This window comes from Epinephelus moara, chromosome 5, assembly GCF_006386435.1.
Source record: "Epinephelus moara isolate mb chromosome 5, YSFRI_EMoa_1.0, whole genome shotgun sequence".
Lineage (NCBI taxonomy): Eukaryota > Metazoa > Chordata > Actinopteri > Perciformes > Serranidae > Epinephelus > Epinephelus moara.
In genome coordinates, this window is record NC_065510.1 from 34,649,623 (window position 1) to 34,673,734 (window position 24,112).

The 24,112-nt window shown below is 40.0% G+C and overlaps 2 protein-coding genes across 3 annotated transcripts in view; one reads left to right on the plus strand and one right to left on the minus strand.

Annotated features, from left to right (window-relative positions):
• LOC126389773 (myosin-10) overlaps positions 1-24,112 on the plus strand; it is a 667,776-nt gene that overhangs the window by 417,814 nt on the left and 225,850 nt on the right. The gene's annotated exons all lie outside the window — the stretch shown is intronic.
• Positions 1-24,112, minus strand: part of evi5l (ecotropic viral integration site 5 like) — a 60,987-nt gene that overhangs the window by 11,274 nt on the left and 25,601 nt on the right. The window contains exons 3-16 of one of the 2 annotated variants that reach the window (XM_050043651.1): positions 23,422-23,611; positions 20,393-20,617; positions 18,633-18,707; positions 18,245-18,370; positions 17,926-18,069; positions 17,722-17,811; positions 15,942-16,039; positions 14,815-14,875; positions 14,633-14,686; positions 14,132-14,164; positions 11,718-11,858; positions 2,650-2,766; positions 922-1,062; positions 629-805 (exon numbers count right to left, since the gene is read on the minus strand). In XM_050043651.1, coding sequence (XP_049899608.1) covers positions 629-805; positions 922-1,062; positions 2,650-2,766; positions 11,718-11,858; positions 14,132-14,164; positions 14,633-14,686; positions 14,815-14,875; positions 15,942-16,039; positions 17,722-17,811; positions 17,926-18,069; positions 18,245-18,370; positions 18,633-18,707; positions 20,393-20,617; positions 23,422-23,611 — 1,672 coding nt within the window. The remainder of the gene's footprint in view (positions 1-628; positions 806-921; positions 1,063-2,649; positions 2,767-11,717; positions 11,859-14,131; positions 14,165-14,632; positions 14,687-14,814; positions 14,876-15,941; positions 16,040-17,721; positions 17,812-17,925; positions 18,070-18,244; positions 18,371-18,632; positions 18,708-20,392; positions 20,618-23,421; positions 23,612-24,112) is intronic. The other variant, XM_050043652.1, reaches the window with a different exon arrangement.

Here is a 24,112-nt window from a genome sequence, read left to right on the forward strand (position 1 = left end):
GTTGATATCAGCAGTATTTAATTACAGTGACCTTTATGATTCAAGGTCACCTCATTATTTAAATACTAATTGGCAAATGCATGCCTGGAGCTGCATGAGCAGCCAGATGAATCTCTCTGGTGAGTATAATGCCGCTGACTCTATAAATAGGCTAGTTAGCTGTTGGAGCGTGTGAGAGCTACATAGTGTGTGAAAGGGAAGGGGAAGTTCATATCTCATTTCAGCGAAGACAGGAGCCCGACGTCTGCTTGAATCCATTTTTTTGCCCCCGTTAATCACATGTAATCACTGGGTTACACACACAGCTCTGCTCTACAGGTATCAACTTACAGTGATACAGTGAAGCTAGAACCAGTAAATATTGTTAAAAGACAATGAACCTGCTATCAAAGCTGTTTATTACTGTTAATTTCTTATCAATTTTTCTGACTAATAATTTTAACGCTAGAGAGGAGAAACACACCACAGGGATGATCTACCTTCATTATTTTATCACTGCTATTGCTATAAAATGCTTGAAACAAATCAAAGTGCACTGACCTTTGCAGCGTATATCTGTGTATGTAAGAAAGAGACTTACAGGGTTTGCATACCCTCTATAAATGACTGAGAATACAGTATGTCTGACCTGGCTCTCCAGCTGCAGGGCTTTGAGCTTGACCTCTCGGAGCTCAGCCTGAGCCTGGGCCTCCCTCAGTCTGACTGTCATCAGTTTGTCCTGCAGCTCGTTCATGGCGTTCTTTTTCGGGGATTCTTTCCAGTGGCCGCCCCCACCACCTGTGCTGCTGCCACGGGACATGTGATGCTGCGGAAACACAGAGTAGCACAGCTGTTAACTCTCCTGCCCCTGTGCAAACGGGGCACATGAACATGCACACACAGGTAGTTTATAAGGACACAGCAGGCGTTTGTGAGTGTTACCTGCCAGCGTTGGTTGAGATCAGTGACAGTGTCCTGCATCTCTCTGAATGAACGCAGGGTCTCCAGCTCTCTCAGCTTCATCTGCTTCACCTCCTCCTGCAGAGCCGCCATGTTGTTCTCATCAGGCAGGCACGTGCTTCTCTGGAGGGAAATACAGGTGGTGTTTACAGTTCAGAAAGATTCATTAACTAGTCTACAGTTATGCTAAAAGTTAACTGATGTTAAAGATATACTTTGTAGGATTTGATATCTCTGTCAATCATCACGTATGACCCACTAGAAAGTGTGTGTGTGTGTGTATTTTTCTGCAGAGACTCTGTTCTCTGCCTGTATTTTCTTATTTTCTGTGTTTGGGACATTCATGGGCGTGTGCTCCCACAGTGGTGGTAGCGCGCAGGTGAGGTCGGTGCTATATAAAAAGGTAGCCACCTGGCGCCAGACTGTAAGCTGCAAACATCTAAGGGACAGAGTTCTGGAAAATGTATATATAGCAAGGTGAAACACTAAATGAGAATGAGTCTGGGGTTGGCCTTTACTTTCACTTTCACTGGTGAGCATATTTACGAACAGTAACCAGCAATCCTGCATAGTATACCTTTAAGCAAGTATAATATTTGCCAAACATCAGCATGTTCAATCACCTTAGATTTATGTGTTAGCAGGCCCAGCTGAGGCTGATGGAAATGCCATTAGTTTTGCAGGTATTTGGTCATAAACCAAAAGCTGCGATACCTTTGACCTGATGATCATTGCAGAAGACATGTTAGGGGTTGGGGCTGCAGCTAATGATTTTTTCCACTGTCAATAAATTTGTTGATTATTTTCTTTTCTTGTTGTTTGGTCTACAAAATCTCAGAAAACTACGAAAAATAACCATCAGTGTTTTCCAAAAGCCAAAGATGACATCCTAATATGTCTTGTTTTGTCCAAAACCCAAAGATATTCAGTTTACTGTCATAGAGGAGTAATAAAACCACAAAATATTCACATTTAAGAAGCTGGGATCAGATAATTTTGACTTTTTCTTAAAAGAAAAAGACTTAAACCAGATTTTTAATAATCAAATCTGTAGTAATTTAATAGCTGACAACCAAACAATCAATTATTTAACTGTTGCAGGTCTTTTAAGGGGTCAACTAAGTCATTACAGTTCATTCTGAGGCAAACATGAATGTCTGGAACACATTTCAAGGCAACCCAATCGATAGTTGTTGAGACATTTCACTCAAAACCATAAATGTCAACCTGTTGATAGCACTGGAGGAAAAGTCAGGACATCACCGAAGTCAGTAGGGTTCATTCTGAGGATGGTGAATGTTTGTACTAAATATCATGGCAATCAATCCAATAGTTGTTGACGAATGTCAGTCTGGACCAACCATCAGACAGCTGCTTGTGTGACTAAAAAACATGAGTTCCTGGAATATTAAAAAATAGTAAAAGCAAATAATGCCAGATAGAGGCATATTTGCTTCTTCTAGCTTTCAGTGTTATATTACAGTAAAATCATCATCGAGGGGGAAGCAGAACTGTTGTGTCTCAACACCTTATGAAATAAAACGGAAAACTTGAAATGTCAAATGTGCCTTTGTTTGAAAATAACTTCAACAGCTTACTTCGCAGTAAAATAATCTTTAACACTTTCACAGATACACACGCCTGCTGCTTCTGCTCATCTTTCACACTCTGCTTTCTCTCACACACTACGATGCGTGTGTGTTAGCTCACCTTCTCCAGGTCAAGGACCTTGTCTTGCATTTCCTTCAGTGCTCCCAGCAGTTCAGCCTCGCGCAGTCTGGACTGCTCCAGCTGGGTCTGCAGGGAGCTCACAAACTGATCTGTGTACTGAAACAAACACCACTGGTGTTAAACAGGTACATCGTATAACAGGGCAGCGGGCCTCCATTGTGACTTTAGACATTTGTTGATCAGTTTTCTTGAAATTGTGTTGGTACACAGATATTTACTGACTACTGGGAACATTAGCCAACTGAGCTTGTTTAGGTCTCATGCACATTTAACATCCAACAGTTTTTGTTGTATTGTCATTTGCAGAGTCGTTGCAGATGACGGAGTTAGTCATTACTTCAGACTTAGTTCAGCTTATTACCATGGTGCGTCAATGGGTGTGAATTCAGGCCACAGACTGCTGCTGTATCGCTTTATCTTCCTGTTTCTTTTGTTTCTGTTGCTGAGAAATCTAACACCAATTTGAGTATTCACACACTGTCATGCACTCTTGAATCCTTGCATGTACACCAGGGCTGACAGAATGCTTTGACACATATCTATCTATCTATCTATCTATCTATCTATCTATCTATCTATCTATCTATATATATGCTCGGAGTGTGCCATATCACCTCGTTCACAATAATACCGGTCTAATTTTTAATATAATATGAAAAATTCTTATTGCGATACTTGTGATTTTTCGACTTTTTTTTTTTTTTACATATTGACGTCATACTGTGTTACCCATGGCAACAACAAGCATGCCTGAAAGCCAAATTATTACAGACTCCGCGGTGATTCCAAAAAGAGGAGCAGCTTCAGTAGTGTGGAATAAACTGTGGCATCCTAAATGTTTTATGAACAGCCTCAGACTTCTCAGACTGTGAGTTACCCTCCCTGCAGTGGGAACTCACTCAGCGCTGCACGCTGGAGTAATCATTTTTCATAAACCTTTGATAATGTAAAGCTACACGAGGCTCTTGGCTCGACAAAAAAACTACATATGTGATGTGGTATATATATGTGGTAGCATAACAACCTGTCACAGGCTACAGCGTGATGATTAGAGGAGAAATGGCAGAGCATAAAGGTCTAGGTGGAAAAAAAACAACTCAATCATTTAGGATTTTACTAAAAGAGAAGGAAATGGACTGTTTTGTATTTGGGAGCTGTTTAAATGTGTAATTTGTGATAGATTTTATTTGTTGAACTATTAATATTGTATAAAGAATCTGAATCTTACTCTGAGTTACTGTTGTCCCTCACAAACTAAAGAAATGAGAGATTATTTTTGTTTATTTTTTATGTAATTTTTGAAGGCAAAGTGTTGACATGTAAAACTATAACACCCTTTTTGTTGCAATTCTATTTTCTTAAATTAATAATATATATATATATATTTTTTTTTTTACCAATTTGTCATGTGGTCAAGAATATCATTATTGCAAAAATACCCTCAAATATTGTGATATTATTTTAGGGCCATATCACCCATCCCTACTATTCTCAGACAAGGACCTTTAACCTCACTGACAGTTTTGTGACTCCGACTCTCATCTAATGTTGGTCACCAGCAGTCCAACACTACTGAAACTGGGACCCTTTGACCACACGAGACAGGCTAACAGACATGCTAGCAAGATGTCAAAGATGTCAAGCATAGTAGTTTCAATTTTAATTTGCGATTTTTTTAAATTGCAAAGATGACCAGCATATTACAAATCAACAAGGAGCTTGGCAAATCACCTTAAAACTTTCATTAACAGCCATCTAACAAACTTCTTTTTTTGCCTGCAAAAACCTGCATGCTAACAAAGTTGCTAATTGTCACATTATTTTAGGTGCATCGATTGATGTCTTTGTCTCTCATTTAACCGCACATGTTGAAGCTTCGATTTATTGTAAACATTTCTCATTGAAGCTTCTTTCTGAGGGCAAACATTATTTTCTACATTTGGGGAGGGCAGAAGAAAATTTGCAGCAATACATTTGATTCCTTGGCTGCAGCTACAAAGCAAACAAGAGTTATTGTGCTATTCCTTAATTCTGTAACAAATTAAAAAGCATCAATCACAACATGCCACTTTAACCCCGATCATGATCATTTGCATCTACTCTGCATGTGGCAACAAAATGGAAAGTTCTAAAGCCTTTTAAACTATGCTGACGTTCCCACTTTTGTCTGTGCAGCAACCCAACTTCAAACATCAACATAATAAAGTTGGTAACAAGAAGCACTTCTCTCCCACTGACTCAGAGTGATGTCAGAGCGTAGACAGCTACTGTACATTTTCATGTCACCACATCAAAGTGAAACTACAAAGTCAGGGGTGTAAGAGCAGCAGAAAAAACAGAGAGGGCTGAGTGGAAAAACACTTTCCTACCAGGCAAAATATAAAAAGCTTGAAATTGGGCGAGTACATAGCGTGCATAAAAGTCTCGATTTGTCATTTCGTACCTTTCAGTCTTGGTTATCAAAGAGGACTGTGAGTGTCTGGAGGTGTGTGAACTCTGGTGGGTGATGGGTGCCAGCAATCTGAGCTGGAATAAAGTCATCATGACATCATTGAGAGTGCTCACAAACCCATGTTCAAAACCTAAATAATAAATCTATGACTTACATTTAAAGAAACATTTGCTTGACTCATATTTTTCGCTTGCTCTTCATTCATTGTAAATGAGCACAAAAAGAAATAATTTTATTAATAATAATAAAAATAATCTAATTATTTATTTCATTTATAAGTTTGAATTTTGTCACACATTCTCAGAGAAGAGTGATTTGTTGTTATTGTGTGATTTTTAACTGTAAATAATTTGTAAAGACCGGCAGGCTGGTCCAGACCAGAAAGGTGTGTTTTTGTCTAGGTTAGCAAAGTGGTAGTTGGACCAACAGGACGGCCATTTTAAAAAACTCTTTTGTATTTATTTGTATTACAAACAGCAGCTCCTACATATAGAAAAATACCTGAATGTTCCCAATATTCCCAATTAATTTGTCCTCCAACTGCATCATATACTGTAGAGTAGCACCACATATCATATATGTGGTCCTGTGATTACATAATATTTCAGATTGCTTTAAAATAACAGTACTACAATGTGACTAGTAAGACACTCGGAGAGGGCAGCACTCCGCCTAGGCCAAATGCCCAATCTCGTTAACAAAAGTAATAAAAAATATGTATATATATATATGTGTAATATGTAGACTCTTTCTTGACCCATGCTTCACCCAGCCATTAAGTTTTATGAAATCTGGGCCAGTAGTTTTTCTTTTGATCCTGCTGACTAAAAAACGGAACCAAAAACATATTCTCTGCAACACTACTTTGTAAAAGTGAAAGTATTATTTGCAAAATGTACTAAAAGTATCAGTACTTTGCCTCTGTGCACCATGTCTGTGAACACATGTATGCTTCACACAAAGATCTATACAATCAGCACAGTTTCAAGATGGACACCCAAGATCAGTGTCACCAATTCAGTATCTGACCAAATGTCTCCCCTTCTGCCCCTGAGATATGACACTGAATTATGATGACACAATCAAGTTGACCTTTGATCTTTTGGATAAAAAAAACCCATTACTTCATCATTCAATTAGACATTTGTGATAAGTTTTGTCATAATTAGTGTAAGAATTCTTAAGTTATGGCCAAAATCATGTATTGTGAGGTCACAGTGAGCTCGACATTTAACCACCAAATTCTAATCAGTTTATTCGTCAGTCCAAGGGGACGTTTGTGCCAAATTTGAAGAAATTCTCTCAAGGTATACTTGAGATATTGCGTTCACAGGAATGAGAAAGATGAGGCGACACTGACCTTGACCTTTGACTACCAAAATCTAATCAGTTCATTGTTGAATCCAAGTAGATGTTTGTGCTAAATTTGAAGAAGCTCTCTCACAGACTGGACCTTTAAATGCAAGCTTGCTTGGTATTTACAGTATTTTATTTTTAGGAAAAAAGAGGCCATGATTGAGTAATGTTGATCCAGAAATTAAAGCAAGAGTTGTGATTATGCCAGATGTACACATGCAAATGATATTCTTTTGGGATTCGAGTATTTGCATGCAAAGAAGAATCGATTTGAATAAACTTAATGTTTATTTTTCAAAAGTGGTCAAAGTTTACTTAACGAGATTTGGTAAACTCAACTGCAAAGCAACTAAATTGAAGAAATGATGTTGATAATTGCATTGCCACTGAAACACAGGGTGGAAATACAAAGCAATCACTGAAACACCTTGACCTTGTCAATTATCACACTCTGCAAATGTTAAAGTGAGGGTTTCTTAACTGATCAGTGAAGGCATAACATGACAGAAGTGATTGTTTTTGTCTGCAGGTGCTTTGTGTGAGAAAGTGTGCGACAATCAGTGTGTGTGTGTGTGTGTGTGTGTGTGGTTACTGCTTTGCTACAGGACCCCTGACCTTTCCATGTCCTTATAGCGTCCCTGGGGAGAAAGGGCTGAGGGAGAAGCTGAGGAGGGGGGAGGCCTTTGTTTTTCTACTGGAGGCCTAATGTCACCACAGCCTGAGCTTTGATGGAGCAAACAAGCTGTTTTTGTGACCCCAGATTGAAAATGTACACTTACGGTACAGCATGCTGTTCTTGAGGTATCGTGTTCACCAGATTGAGACAGACAAGGTCACAGTAACCTTGACCTTTGACCTATGACCACCAAAAACTAATCAGCTCGTCATTGAGTCCAAGTGGAATTTGGGGCCAAATTTGTAGAAATTCCCTTATGGTGTTCTTGAGATATCACGTTCACAAGAATATGACATAGGTATGGATGGACAACCCGAAAACATAATGCCTCTGGCATAAAAGGTTTGGTATTTCCCTTTAAACTGCGGGAGAAGTACCTAAAGTACCTTGAAGTTGTACTTATGCAATACTTGACTAGATGTACTTAAATCCACATATTTGATCAATTCAGAAAAACAGTTTTAGAACTGTTTTCATGCTAACTGTATGATCAAATATGGTTTATTAAAATTACCATCAGTAATATAACAAATGGGTGATCAAACATTTAAAAGCAAGACGCATTGTTTTTAACCTAGCCAAAAAAAATGTCAGTCTTTATGTTTAGACGGCTTTATGATTAACATTGTTTTGGCTCTTCTCTTCTTGTTTGTTTGTATGAAAAGTGCTGTACAAATAAAGTCTGGATTTAAGCTGAAGTGGTGACTGTGAATTTAACGTGCTGACTGAACTTAGACAGCCCTTTCTGGATGTAAACATCCTACAATTACAGTAAGAGCAGCACCATATATAGTCGTTGGTAGTTTAATTGCTTTGTTTTAAATTCCACGTGTTGGAGTCCAGAGCTGAAACACAAAAACCCCCAGACTGTCCAAACTACAACAGACTGTATCTGTCTCGGGGCGGGGAGCTTTGCAGGCTTAGTGTATGAGTAAGTCAGTCATTTCCTCTGAGCTTCGAATGGAGACATGACTGTGTGAGTCGCTTCTTTGTTATTAAAAAAAAACAAAACACAAAATATGAAATGCAGGGAAAAAAAAAAATCAAAACAAATATCAATTAATAAACACAGAGACTTCAGGTTTGATAGCTGTTGGGCAAATAATTACCACAACTGTGTTTCCTCAGATTTTAACGTGAGGACAAAATGTTCTGTTAGTACTGTGCTGTTACCCTGGGTGACTTGTTCCTGAAGTGGGTGTGTTTAAATATGTGACTGATGATGTGGCTGTTTGACTAACGCGGAAGAAGCACAGAATTGGCAAAAAATAAAATGCAAGAAAAGCAGAATGATTGGCGAGTTTAAACCTTCAGTTAATATAGTCCATGTTAATGCACATCTTTGGATCTGTATCTCTGCACAGTGCATGTTCTTTAAATTCTTGATGCTGCAAATCTTTGCACATACCCCAGATTTTTTTTTTTTTTTGCAAATGTGGAAGGAATTGTACTCAAAATCTTTGTTAAACCTCTGTGTTTAAGGTCAATATAATGTCACTACACACAAGCTGACAATAATATCACAGGAATAGTTCTAAGAAAGGATAAGTCATTCAGTGCTAAAAAAAATACAATCTTTTTTTACTTTATACGTATTATTTTCCCTCCATATACTAACTTGTCCCCAACACATTAACTGATCCAACAGACTAAAAAGTACAGCCTTTTCATTTGTTTTTAAACTCAGCTTTACACCGCATTCCACCCTCAAAAAACAGAGAAGAAGCTTTTAAGACGACAAGTTGCCAGTTGGGTAACTTCTCATTTTCATGCAGCACTGCTGTATATATGTGTACAGCTAGTATATCTGGTCACCTTCATGATGTGGAAATATAAAAATCTATGACATATTTTACAGCTCAGTTGTTTTTGTTTGGTATTTTCTTGATGTGAAAACTATAATTTGCGGTTTGTACAGTTTGAGTCCATGTTTTCATGTTTCTATCTTCTTTTTCTCCTCTCATTCTCTCACTCGTTTCCCTACCTCTCTAAAGCAATTTAAAACTTCTTCTGCTACTACAACTAAAGATAATACATTTTATTCATAGAGCACTTTTCAAGACACTCAAAGATGCTTCACATGACAATAGTTGGTACTACAAAGCAGACAGTAATTTGTTTCTATTCTATTCAATGGACCATTTTAGAAAGTAAATGGCTACGTGTACAATTATTCCAAAAAAGACAATATTCCTACTAAGCTGTTTACTAGTCTAATAAAAAAAATCCCACTAATGCTCCTATTTACATGCAGCTGGGCACATTTTGATTGTCTTTTATCATGTTGGACCATGTGAGCACTGCCTTCCTCTTTCATGCCTTCATCTACCATTTTGAAAAGGTCGGCATTGCAAAACTCGCTCATATTCAGAAATCTGTTGACATCCAAGTCTTTCATTATGTCAAAAAGTTGGTGTATTTGTTTTTCAGATCAGAAAATTGTGCTTTTCTTTCGGGCATGCATCTCTCCTCAGCCTTGCAAACTGTTGGCAAGTTGGTTTGTGTACAACGTTTCCGTGGCTACATGTAGAGCTCACTGTAAACAGACAAGAGGCCGTATGTCACAAACTGTGGAAAAACCCCAGTTGAGACGCATATTCCGAATGCGCTGTATACATGTCCAAATAATGTTCATAAAACCTGATAATACCGGCACATCCTATACCTCCCACATCTGAAAATAATACGCTCGGAAAAAGGCCTAATCTAGAAAATCCAAACCTCATGTGCTGTTTACATGACCCGCACGAAATTCAGAACATTGTCATATTCTGATTAATAGTGGAATATTAGTGTGCAGGTAACATAATCAATGCTCTAAATGAGTCCGTTTGTCACAGCTGGACTGCTGCTGCCGTATCAGACCAAAGATCTCAATATTGTAGGGTTGACTGAGGGTGCTTTCACAAAATATACTTAAACAATAAGATTTCTGATAAATAATCATCAGTCAAGTGGATATGATGACGAAGTGGGTAAATAAAGTCATAAGGGAAATAATAGAACAGCTAGACTGTTATGTTCATAAAACTGCATCATTTTACTGTAATACAGCCTTTAAAAGCAGGAAAAGACAACAGACAACAGGAATCTAAGACAATATGTAGTCTCACATCACAATATTGATATCCATATAATATTGATATACTGCCAAGTCATACGTGCTCACATTACAGGTCCGGGGTTAGGACGCAACTTTCATGTCCTCTGTATACTGAGAACTTGAGGGGTTATTGTCAGGGCAAACACATACCTTCCTTGTGGTTGGGTTGCAAAATGGGTCCTATATTGTGGTGACTTCTGCATTAAAATTTCAACTTATTTCCACTGAAATGTGAAGACAATCAGTTTTGCAATTAGTTGATTGAAATCAAACAGTGGCTGCTTGGAGTCTGACCTCAGACTGACTGTATGTTGTAAGATGAGCTGATGTCCTTTATAACAGTCTGGAACTTTCTTGGGCGAATGTGCAGATAGATTATATTTAGTATTCAAGGAATACTTCAACATTTTAGGAAATGCACTTATTTGCTTTCCTTCCAAGACTTTACTGAGAAGATTGACACCACTCTTATGTCTTTTTGTTAAACAGCTAGCGCTCACAAACAGTTCGCTTAGCTGAGCCTACAGGCTGGAAGCAGGGGAAACTGCTAGCCTGGAAGTTTACACCACTTTGTATGAGTTTTATATGGATTAAACAAAGAAGGCATTACATATTAATAAGTGAACTGTAGAGTTGATTGGAGGCTGATTTTATCACCTTGGGAAGGAGCCAGGCTAGCTGTAGCTCCATGTTTCCGGTCTTTATGCTAAGCTAAGTGGCTGCTGGCTCTCGGGTTGTGTAGCGTTTACCCAATGGTGATCGCTATTTGAATCTGTTATGACAAAAATGAAATTTCAGTTGTAAAAAATCAGCTTTAGATATATTTTGTGTCTGACCAGGTGTGTCGTCAGATTAGACACGCTGCCCTGGCAAGCTTTGCATTTTCCATTGTAAATATTGCAGCAAGCGTTGTCTGCGCCAAGTTTTAAAAACTGTATCCACAATTGTGACTGCTTTTTGCTCAACATCATCCTGACTCACTGCAACTTAGATAAGCTGCAAATTCGCCACCGACTGATTTAACATGAATCGGTACTCGGTGATAGCAATGTAATTCAGTCGGTACCCTTAAAAGTACTGAATTCAGTAGCGAATCATAGCTTTACATTTAGCAAAGAGACACAAGAGTCATCTCCTTATCTACCTCTCAATTTTGCTAACACTTTCACACTATCTGTACTTTTTAGTTGTGTCTTTATTAGAACCTGGTATCAATGGAATCAGGAACTACATTTAATGTTTTGCACACAAAAGCAGCCTTGGTTTTGTAATAATTTACCAGTTGACCGCACGAAGGAGAAGTGCAGATACACTGCTTGAGAGAAAATCTTCCTACATAAATCTCTTGTTCAACATATGTTAGGGAAATTGACATTTTGCCTGCCGTCATCCTCTGTGTTGGAACAATCGTTTTAGTTGCTCCCACAGTGTTTGTGCACAGATTGTGGGTTGGTGTTTACCTTCTGTTGCTGCAGCTCTCTGATGGTGTCCTGCGCCTTCTCGAGGCTCTCGCTGGCTGTGTTGCACTGCTGCCTCACCACCGCCAGCTCCCGCTTGATCACGTAGTTCTCCTCTGCTTCCTGCGCCCTTGTCACCTGACCCTGGAACAGCAGGCCAATGAATCAAGAGCAGCTGCTGAGTTTAAGTTTTAAAATGTAGACTATATACCAATGTAGAGAAAAGGGTCATTATGGGCATCTAGGGAAGGCAACATTATTATGGTTAAGGGGAACCGTGCTACAAAGCACACTTTTTTAGCCTTAAAGGAATAGTTTGACATTTTGGGAAGTATGCCTATTTGCTTTCTTGCAGAGAGTTGGCTGAGAAGATCAATACCACTTTTAAATATGTCCGTTATATACAGTGCTATAGCCAGAAACTGGTTAGCTTAGCTTAGCTTAGCGTAAAGACTAGAAACAGGGGGAAACAACCAGCTTGGCTCTGTCCAAAGATAAAAAAAAGCTCCTGTTAAGCACACAAATTAAAGGAATAGTTTGGATTTTTTTCAATTTTTGTATCAAGTACTTATCTATAGTCGGTGTATTACATACACTAGATGGCGGTCGGCATGCCCCCAGTTTGGAGAAGCAGGCAGGAGTATTGCCACAGAAGCTAAGCAATGTACTGCTGTGGACAGGGGCAATGGCAAAAGATATTTTAGCAACTCACCTAAAAAAAAAATCAATATCAGTTTCAGTGTACATTATATTTAGTGTATTTTCACTGTTTTACCTTTCCATCAGACAGCCATTTCTGATGTGGAATTGAAGCTGTTACTCTATCCACGCTCTCTTCAAAGCCAGCAGACTCCTTTGACACAAACAGTAATTTTAGGTTGCAGAGCAGACGAGTTGCTGGTCTACCACTACCTCAGTTAGTTATTTAGTGTGTGGTATTGTGTGACCTTGGTAAATCTGACCCAATTCTTTTAACACCAAAGTCAGGCAATAACACAAGTAAACTAACCAACAGAGGTAGGGTAGATCAGCAACTCCTGTGTTCTGCCTGGTAAAATTACTGTTTTTGTCAAAAGAATCTGGTGGCTTTTAATAGAGCATAGAAAACAGCTTCAGTTCCCCATTAGGTATCACTGATGGCAGGGTAAAGTGGTGAAAATATTCTAAACATAGCGTAAACTTAAACTAATATTGATGTTTTTTTTTTTGTTGATTGACTTTTTTTTTTAGGTGGCTAAAAAACATTTTGCACAGCCGTACATTACTTAGCTTCTGTGTCGGCACTTTGGCCTGCTTCTCCTAAAATTGGGGGCATGCACACCACCATCCACTGTGTGTAACACAGACTATAAATAAGTAAGGAAAAATCCAAACGATCCTTTTAACACATTAAATGTCTGTTGTTTAAGCCCTTTTAAAACCACATTCATTCATTCATTCATCTTCTAACCACTTCATCCTCTTGAGGGTCGCGGGGGGGCTGGAGCCTATCCCAGCTGACATCGGGCGAGAGGCAGGGTACACCCCGGACAGGCCGCCAGACTATCGCAGGGCTGACACATAGAGACAAACAACCATTCACACTCACATTCACACCTACAGACAATTTAGAGTTATCAATTAACCTAGTCCCCAATCTGCATGTCTTTGGACTGTGGGAGGAAGCCGGAGTGCCCGGAGAGAACCCACGCTGACACGGGGAGAACATGCAAACTCCGCACAGAAGGGCTCCCACACCCGGGATCGAACTGGCAACCCTCTTGCTGTGAGGCGACAGTGCTAACCACCACACCACCGTGCTGCCCTTGTAAAACCACAATGTAACAAAAAAGATATAGCATGTTGATTAATGAACTTGGGCGCTGGTAGGCAGATTTTTTTTTTCCAACTTTGGACAAAGCCAGGCTAGTTGTTTCCCCTGTTGTTTCCAGTCTTTATGCTAAGCTAGGCTAATCATCTCCCATTGGTAGCTTCATATTCAGCACACAGACATAACAGTCTTCTTACTGAACTCAGCAAGAAAGCAAATAAATGCATTACCAAAAATGTCTAACTGTAATATATCATTCACATTTTGGTGAGGTGTATTTATAATGAAAATGTGTAACAGTAATAGTAGTGATGATTATAAACTCTTACATGCCACATGCGGGGATTGTACAACCTCATTAGACCATATTTCCGTCATGGATAAACAGTACATGCATTCTGGGATTACAGGACGGCCTTGTGTACTGAGCAGATATTCAGCAATACTCTTTTCATGCACTTTTAGCTGGTTGTTGTTAATAAGAGGGAGAGAAGCAGTGCAGTAGAGCAGACAGAAGAGCAGGAGGAGGAGGAGGAGGAGGAGGAGGGAGCTGTGAGTAGGGCAGAGGACAGCAAAGTCAGTGGGAAAGTGGCTCACAGTACTCTACCTGTATCAGTCTGTCTGCAAGAGCGGCACTCTCCTTCAGCGCAGCGAAGAAGAGGAACAAGAGGGTGAAAAAAAGAGATGAAGAGAAAGTGAAAGCCAGTGGGACACCAGGGAGGATAACGCCACAAGAAAACCCAAGAGGAAATTCAAGAAGGAGAAAGAAACGGGATCGCAGGCTGAGGAGTCAATCATTCGAAACAAATGTAGAGGAGAAAAAAGAGGCTGCAGAAAACAAGTGTTTCAGAGAGGAGGAGAAGATTTAAAACGGCAGAGTGCAGCAACCACAAACACACTCATACACACTTCAACAAAAAGCTCCTCAGGAAAAGAAAACCGACAACAGAAAATAAGCTCAGGAACTTAAACCCACAGCGTTATCTCATTACAGGGAGATCTGATGATAACTTGATGAGTCCTGTGATGAGCAATCTGGATGTTTTGTCTCAATGGTGCTGCACAAACCTGATTTACTTTAGCGTTTAGATAAGCTGGAATCTCTTACCTTCTCCAGCGTCTCAATCCTCTGCTTTAGCAGCCTGTTTTCTGTGCGTAACCTCTGAACAAAGACAGAAAGGTACAGAAGAGTTATATCGCCCATTTACTTTTTAAACACTATTAAAAGTGTCAATATATCCGCTTCATGCACAAATACATACAATTTGCACACATTGAGCAGACACACACCTTGATCTCAATTTGCTCCTCCATTTCCTTGTTCTTGATCGTGGTGTATTCTTTCTCAAGTCTGGTAAAACATAAAACAACACAGGATTATGTAGAGTTACCTCAACATTTAGAGGTGTGTTTCTTTTGTGGTGAAGAGGAACTTAAAGATCCAGTGTGTATGATTTAGGAGGATATTTTGGTAGAAACTGAATGTAATATAATAGCTATATTTTCTTTAGTGTATCATTACTTAAAAACAAGAATGATTGTTTTCGTTACCTTAGAATGAGCCGTTTTTTTTCCTATATAGGGAGCAGGTCCTTAGCCATAGAGATCGCTGTTGGCATTGCCCTACCATGTTTCTACAGTAGCCCACAAGGGACAAACCAAACACTGGCTACACATTTATGTTTTCTTGTTGGCCACTGTGGTTGACGAGAGTGTCAGAACACATTTTTTAAATGTGAAACGGCTTTATTCAGTTTTTTAACCGGTTTAAATCACCGGGTACATTTGTTCTGGAGAGGAAGACACTTGTGCAGATAATTTGGCTCCCGCTAAAAACCTCCTGAACGTCTGGATCTGAAGTTACCAGAGAAAAAAGGTGAGCACGCATTAGCAGGTGCTGGGCTTGCGGCCCATAATGTCAGAGGAACAGTGATTTGTAACAGGAAACTGCTTTATTCAGTGTTTTTACTGGCTTAAATCATGGGTTCGATTTGTTTTTACATAGGAGGAGACCTCTGCAGTTGATTCAGCTCCCAGTAAAAACCCCCTGAACAAAGAAAACTGAAGCAACTCTGACCGGGAGAAGCTTCAGCTGGTTGCAATCTGCAATCCTCATCGTTAGATGCCACTAAATCCCCTTAAATCTTACACACTGGGCCTTTATTTGTTGGTTGCTGTGCTTCATTGATTGGTGGTCTGTTTTCATTATTAGTGCTTTTAAGGAAAAATCAAAAGACGATAGCTCAGGAAAGGGCATCTTCCCAACTTGACAAAAACAAAACATGCACACAAACAGGATGTGTGTGTTTCAGAGCCAACACCTCACCATTAGTAAGACAGAAAATACAAATCCTACTGGGCTACATGAAGCCCACCTTAGTCTTAGTAGTCGTTAGTTGTGTAATGAGCGCTCTTACTTCTTCATCCTCTTGGGGTTGTATTTGACCTGGTAGGCCCTGAGGATCAGCTTGTCTGGGCAGCTGTCAAACTGGTGGGGGATCACCTTCTGGAAATGCTGGCAGACCCGGAGGGAAGCACACACAAGATCAGAGAGCTCAAGACTGACAAAGATGCTCACTCATATTTTATGCAGAAGCAGGCAGACACGTTCTGGAGCAGTGAAGAGGAGCGGCTGAAGCCCTGTGGCGAGCCAGCAGCTGCTGTATTTTTGGAACTCTGATGTGTCTGTTATAGTGTGAATCACAGACAATTAAGTTTATATATATTGATCCATCAATAAGATGAAGAAATTATGTTCACAGATGTAACTTTTTTGAATAAAAACATTCCTTATTTCATTAAGTGAGATGACACTTCATCATTTCAGTCATTTTTCATTCAGGAATGTCAAATTCTCTGGTTTCAGCTTCTCAAATTTTGCTGGTATTGGCAATATTAGCTGCTTTTATTTATCATATATGATATCAAAGTGAACATTTTGTGAGTTTGGACAAAACAAACAAGAAATTAGAAGAATGCTACTTGGGCTTATGGCCATATTATCACTATTTTCCCACATTTTATTGACAAAATTGTTGTTCAGTTAATCAAGAATCAGAATAAAGCTACAGTTGGTAACTGAAAAAACTTGTCATATTGAAATAGTATTGAGTATAGTGACTGAAACGGTCACTAAATTCTGTAAGACGTACATGATACAGATAACGAGGAAAATGTTCCTCTTTATCCTCCAACTGCTTTTAATGGCACTCGCTAAAATCAGACCTCAGCACACAAAAAACAACCAACCTAAGCCAGGGAGTCTCTAAAGCAGCTGTCAGTCATGTCAATCACTGTTTGTGAACCGTTCTCAAACTGCCAAACTAGGCAGAACTGATCACATATGAATCAAGATTCTGTTACTGGATTGCCTATTTCTCACCACAAATGTTTTCAGAAACATATTTTAGTGTACTGTGACCTGGCATGTTGTAAATAGCTGACCATGATACCAAGCACCGGCCACCAGCCGGATCAACCGTCTCATTTTACAGCTAAACTAAAATATTTTTTTGAAAACAACTTAGGTTGAGAAATAGGCTATGGAGTAACCGAATCTGTATTTATATTTGGTCAGTCTGACCACAGTTCCCGAGCAGTAACTGAAATGATTGACAGCTGGATCAGATCTGATTTGGTTTTCGTTCATTTGTGTTAAGGTCATTAGAAATGCTACAAGGCAACAGAGTAGACACAGGAGTATGATTATTTTCACAGATTATCTGTCTCATCTAATGCTGTGTGAATATAGTAACAGGTTCAGCAAATATGACAAAATGTTTCTCTTTATAAAAGTTAAAAACAAGTGTAGTTTTACCAAAGGAGCAATAAATATGTTTTTTTCAGAGTTAATTATTTCCTGCATGATTGTTAGCACAGCTGCTCCATCCAGATCACCCAGATACACAGGACTGTTTTTAACAACAAGCTTCATAAAGTGTAAAAATCAACACCATGCCAGTTTCTCCTCTCATATGAAACACTGATACAAGCATGTTATACCATCACTGAAAGTGTCCTGGTTTCTGTTTCTGTTTTGAATTAGTGAAACCAAATAAAGCCTCTTTTTTATCAGAGCAGATCTGTCATTCAGGAAGCTTGCGTGCAAAAGGTTAAGTGGGACGTTCAGCCTTTGACTCTGAATCTGTACATACAATTCATTTCTGTAGCGTGCCGTATAAAGCTGCAGCTGCTTACCTGGGACATGCCCTCCATGTCCAGCTGAATGAGGTCAGTCTGGTTGTACTGCAGAATGGCCAGGCCCACACGGAAGATAATCTCTAGACCCTACAGACAGGTCGGTTTTTTTTTAATTATATGCGGTCAGTAAACTGAAAATAACAGATAACAGTCAAACACACATTCAGACACTTAAACACACACTCACAAAATGTTTCCTACCTCATACATGAAAATATCGAAGATGCGCGTGGCGACAGGCAGGGGAAGGAAGGTGAGGAAAAGGGTGAGAAACCAGGAAGAGGCATACATAGATGTGTGGAAACTCTGGGATCGAAAATGGACGTTCAGCTCTGGAAGTTGCTCCTAAGGTGAAAAAAAGAGCATGATTTTAAGCCTCAAAGGACACATGAAAAGAAAGTGATGTGCTGAAGAAAGTCACGTGCTGGAGATATAAATGAATGATTTGCTGCCCCTCTGTGGATGTTTGTTACACTGCAAGCATTTTATTTGCTGACAGACTCTCCTGCTTCCTCTTTACCTGTAGCAGATACTCAAACTGGTAGATGCAGAGGCCCAGTTCAGCCATGCTGGGTTTGAACAGCTCCCTTAGACGGTACTCCTGCATCAGGCGCACAAAAACACAAAACGCCTCCTCCTCGGGCATCTGGGAAGAGGTGAGTGAAGTTCCCTCGTTAGGTATAAATCAGACATTGCTCATGCTGAACAGTTTATTATACAGTGTTTCACATATTTCTCACATAACCTCTAGAGACAACTAATCCTGCTACATAATCAACAGTCTTTGTCTTGTAGTAATCACAGAAACCTAGTGGGACTGATTACAATGAACCTGAGACAAATTTCACAGGGCCTTGAGGCAAAATATCCTCATTATGGATCATTTTCCTGAAATACATGATTATTACCTGCATAAGCAGCAGACCAACAATGAACGCACTGCCTTGGCAGTAGCCCACCTCTCGATCCACCAGAGAGTACGCCTGAAAAACACAAGCATATTACATTTCTTATGTGCTGTATTTACAGACGGCAGCAGATGACATCTGAAATCCAGACCGAACACTCAGACTGTGGGTAACAGGATCAAAAAGCCACCAGAGGTCTGTTCATTTCCTGCACAGCTGAGCTACCAGGGAACTTGACTGACATGTGGACGGTCAACAAGCTTGTTTCCATGGCTGCGAACGACACATCCCCACATTTAGTTGCTTCCCAACAGATTTTGTCTCATGAACAAAATAACATCAGGAAGGTAACACTCAGCCTGGCAAATGCAAGATGGAGGAGTTAATTACAGCCAATCAAATCTTTCCAGTTTGATGCATCTGTTTCTGAATGACAGCAGGAAAAAATGTTTCAAAATGTCGCTCTGATTTGAATATTGTAACTGTTTATCATTAATATTACACAGCACTTGCCTGTCATGCTGAAACACATTGTTTGGACAAACACTTAAGCCAAATCAGTTTAGTCAAATTATCAACATAATGCTGGTATCAGTTTCTCAAATGTAAAGATTTGCTGCATTTCTCTGTTTGGACTTGGTCGGAAAAAACAAGCATTCCTTCAGGCTCTGGGAACTTTTGATGAAATAATTAACATATTAGAGATAGCCAGTGGAGTTTAGCACTATGCATTAATACATTTATAAGTGGGTCCCATTTTGTTTGTATCATGCAGGCACGTGAATATGCAGGCAGAGCAATACCGCACACATTCTTGCTGCCGTTTTCACCCAATTCTGCTAATCAACAGTTGGTGCCACTGAAGCACAAAGAAACAACGGCAGTGAGGAAGAAGACTGCAAGTTAGCAAACAAGGATTTAACAATACATGACTGATGTTTGTCAGGCCTCAAGCATACACGTAATTCATTGTAACACTGAAAGTAAGCATTACTCTACAGGGCAAATTTTATTGAAAGGAAAACTATTGTTACATCCAACTGTTGAAAGGTAAAACTACAAACGACAGACTTTTTAGTTCATTGCCAGGGGTTGGCAAGCTAACAACTATCAGGACTGTGCCTCTTCCAATATAAAAGTGCAGCTGCAGATTACCGGTAAGCTATGCTGTGTTGTCTTTGAGGGTTGTTAAATTTTTTTCTTACTCGAAAAAGTAGTCAGGAGTGGAAAGAGAGTAAAAGAGAGAATTGTTGCATCCAAGTAATGGTCGGGAAAACCTTGCTGTGAATTCTGGCATCATGTTGGCTAAAATGTTGGTGACATTCTCATGTAAACAAACACACATGTAAGCACTATGGGCAATACTGAGAACAGCAAAATGATCAAAGTCAGGTCCATATATCGTACAGTAAGAAGACAATTATCGTGACAGGCCTATTGATAGGAAATTAAAAAACAACAAAGGTCCCTGTCAACATTACAAATACATGTTCAGCATCTTGAACCTGAAGCCACCAAGACACCCGATTGTTAACATTTTAACAACATACTGTCTCTACTTCCAGAACCACAGGAGAGGAACAGTACCTAATTTGGCACTTTGAAAACATCATCTAAGCCTCATAGTGTGAATACCAAATGGCTACACACACAGACAGACATTTATTCCAAAAGACCTAAGTCTCACCTTTTCATAAAAGCTAAATATCAAGCCTGAGAAAGCCAGACCTTGAGGTGACGGGAAATGCTGCAGTGCTCACCTTCATGACGTTGAAGAGGACCTCCTGCCCCAGGCTGTCCTGCCCTTTGAAGAACTCATGCTCGGGGTAGGTGCGGGCGATGTCTCTGCGGATGAGCTTCTCACAGGGCGATGACATCTTTAGCAGCTCTGAGTATTGGTTCTTCACTGGCATGTCAGTGGCGTTGCCCAGCAACTGCCAGACGATGGCACGGAAATGGTGAGGGATGCCCTTCCTGATCAACTCCTGGAGGGCAAAGAGCGAGACATTAAAGAGGATTAATACCTTGCTCCTTTGTGTGGTGAGGGATGCAGGTTTAAGCATTTCTTAAAGAGCAAAGAGCAGGCAGATGAGAGAAGAGGAATCAATTACAGGATGATGAATAGATATATTTACAAGGATAATTTAGTATCATGTCCTAACTACAGCCTCTCAGTACATTTTGATGCATCACTCTTCACAATAATTCTTCACCTGCTCATGCTTTTCCCAAGCCAATCATTAAAGCTACACTCCATGTAGAGTTTGCAGACAGTCTGCGTCATTTTGCTCGGTTTGTCTGCTCCCCCATTTTGCCCTGACTCATTTTGCTGTCCCTTCTCTCATCCATCTTCTCTTCCCCTGGGTTTTCTCTTTTTGTCACAGAGGACACAGGAAGACACACAGAGGAAAGGAGGGGAGACAGAGGGAGAAGAGAGAGGTGTATTGGTGCAGTGCAACTTAAGGCATTGGTGTACTTTAATCAGATTAAGAGTATTGTATTAAGACATGATTCAGGCCCAAATCAGACAGAACGCATTTTAGTAGCCTGGGGTGGCTTTTTGTGATGGTTTTCAAAGAGACTGGAGCATTTTGCTTGCTGCTTTTGCGTTACTGAGTGCCTCGCGTTTTTCCACTCTATGCACCTCCTGTTTTTGCAGGAGCACCCTGAACGCCTCGAAGCAGAAAAAACTTCAACTCAGAGCAAAGTAAAAAGTACCCAACATCACTGCCATTTTTTTGTAATTGCCCAATCAGACTGATTGAAAAGTGGGCCTTGTGTTGGTGATGACAAGTGGAAGCATACATGGATTGTGTGAAGCCAACCATAGCTCACTTTTAACTAGTGCCGTAACGGTACATGTATTTGTGTCGAACTGTTCGGTACGCGACTTTCGGTTCGGCACGACCCTGTACCGAATTATTGGGCGCAGGATATTATTTTATTTTATTTAGTTTTATTTTAATTCCGTTTTTGCGAGCCGAAGCATTTAAAATATCTAGTTCCCCGACGGACATAATTGAGTGACGCACCGAGTCCGACCGTAAATCTCCGCTTTCACGTTGTGCAGCGCATTCTCGCATTTTGACAACATGGCAAGTGAGCCTGACAAACCTGAAGACCCACCCGCGAACCTTAAGTTCTCCGTTTGGGAACACTTTGGTTTCAGGGTAAAATACGAAGATAGAAATAAACAAGTTGACAAGACAAAAGCAGTGTGCCGACACTGCAGAACAGCGGTCGGGTATGTACTTGGACACATGTCTAACATGCTAACGCATCTAATGCGACACCACCTGAGTTTGAACGTTAACCGGCACGACTAGAAAAAGCAATCTGGTGCAAACTACTATATCGTCGTCGTTTAAAAAGAAAGAGCGTTTCCCTGACCATCGCGCTGAAGAAATAATCAACGCCATTGGAGTTGAGTAAAATTGTTTAAGCTGCACTTTAGATATAAGCATGTTTTGTTTACTGCATTTTAACAAAGTGGGAAAGCTAAGTAAGTTCCTAGTAAAACTGAATCTGAGCAGGCTTTAAAGCTGACCAGCTGCACTATACTTTTTATTTTAATTGAGTAAAACTGTTAAAGCAGAAATGTATATTTATATTTTTCATTCAAAAAATGTGTTAAAAAAACAGCAGGATTTTATTTTTCACTTTTATATTTATATTTTCATTCAAACAATGTGAAAAAGCAGGATTATATATATATTTGTTTCATTCAAAAGTTGTGTAAAAAGAGCTAACTGCTGTGGTGGTATGTTTTAATAAGGTTACCAATAAGTAAAAGATATTTAATAGTTGTCTATTTTTTTCATTACTGTACCGAAAAAAAGACGAACCGTGACTTGTGTACCGAGGTACGTACCGAACCGTGATTTTTGTGTACCGTTACACCCCTACTTTTAACGGTGCCCAAGGGAAGCTGCAAAACATATCAAACTAAGTGTAGCCTCGACTACTTTCTAAAGTTTTACCAACTGTAATTAGGCCCGATGACTGACGGAAGATTGTGAAACTGTCCCCAGCTCATCCTAAAATAAGCCTTGAATGGACCATCATCAAGCTCCTTGACCAGCCGGTGGTACTGCTTGTGATTTATCTTCTTTTTGAAGCTCTCATGTGCCCACACAGATCTCCACTTCCCTGTGACTTTTGGGAACATCCTCTGACCCTAAGTCAAAACCAGAGCAAGTACTCTCTGCCTGTTAATTTTTTTGCAGGTTTTAACATACAGATTTGTGAGTTTACTTCAAAGCAAATAGAGAATAAGTGAAGGACAGGTGATTTGGTGGTTGCCTAGCAACAACAACAACAACCACCAAAAAAAGGCACAGCAAGCTGCAAAAAGCACTGCGGTGCGCTATCTGACCTAGGTGTTAGGCAGCGCTCATTAAGGTTTTCTTTCCAGTTTTTGGGGAACATGAGCAAATATAAGCCGTGGGCCCTCAGGCAGAACGGAGCTACATGTTTCTGTCACACACATGCACATGGGTAAAAAGGACGCACTGTGACCTTATGAATAAAAACAGATGGATATAAATGGCCATCCAGCCTCTGCATGAATAGTGCAATGAGTCAGGGATTTACAGGGCCCTCTTTCTGTGTTGTTCCAGTAAACTTCCTGTGAAATCTGACCAACAAGATGTAAAAATAAAATGAGGAGGCTGATAATCTTCTTATTGATGTTGTCATTTTTAATCATTATTTGATGATTCATTCTTTGGAAAATGCTGCCTGGGACAACATGATCTTTAATTCATCATCTCCAGTCCCTGATCCTCACCTTCAGGAGTTTGTCCTTCTTGCGCCTCCACTCTTCCCACTCGTTGACGATGCGGCCCCACAGGATCCAGGTATCCTCCTCCAGGTGTGACAGGTTGGAGGAGGCCGAGGAGCTGGACACTAGTGAGGAGCCGCTGTTGCGCCGTGAACCGCTCATCGACCGCATGGATTTGGAATCAGCCTCCAGCAACCTGTGTGAAAGGACAGTTTATGACATGATGCAGACGTTGTCTTATACACGCTGGTGCGCACGCCGGAGAGTGACAGGGAGGCTAAGATGAGCATTAGGAGTCACAGCAGGCAAATATGACATTGAGGCAGATTGTGACATTGCAAGGATCAGTGGAGTTTGTGCACAACCTTGCAGAGGCACCAGACGCCTCAGGGCTTGTTACCTTAAACTACAGAATCAGAGACTGACCCATGAGGATATTACACACAAAGCTGGTCGGCTATTAAAATTTCAAATTGGCAAAAGAGCAACAATATGCCTTTGTGTATAGGGTCAGACTAATGGGAGTTTTTTGGAGGGAGCAGTTGGCCTTTAATGAGCTTCTGGTAAGTCAAAGCAATAAAATAAACATCACATTTTATCTATATCTTTCAACCTATCCCAACAAATTAATATGCTCCATTTCTGGGCACAATAGTCCTAGAGCTGGATGTTTAGCAAGTGTATATCCTATATGCAT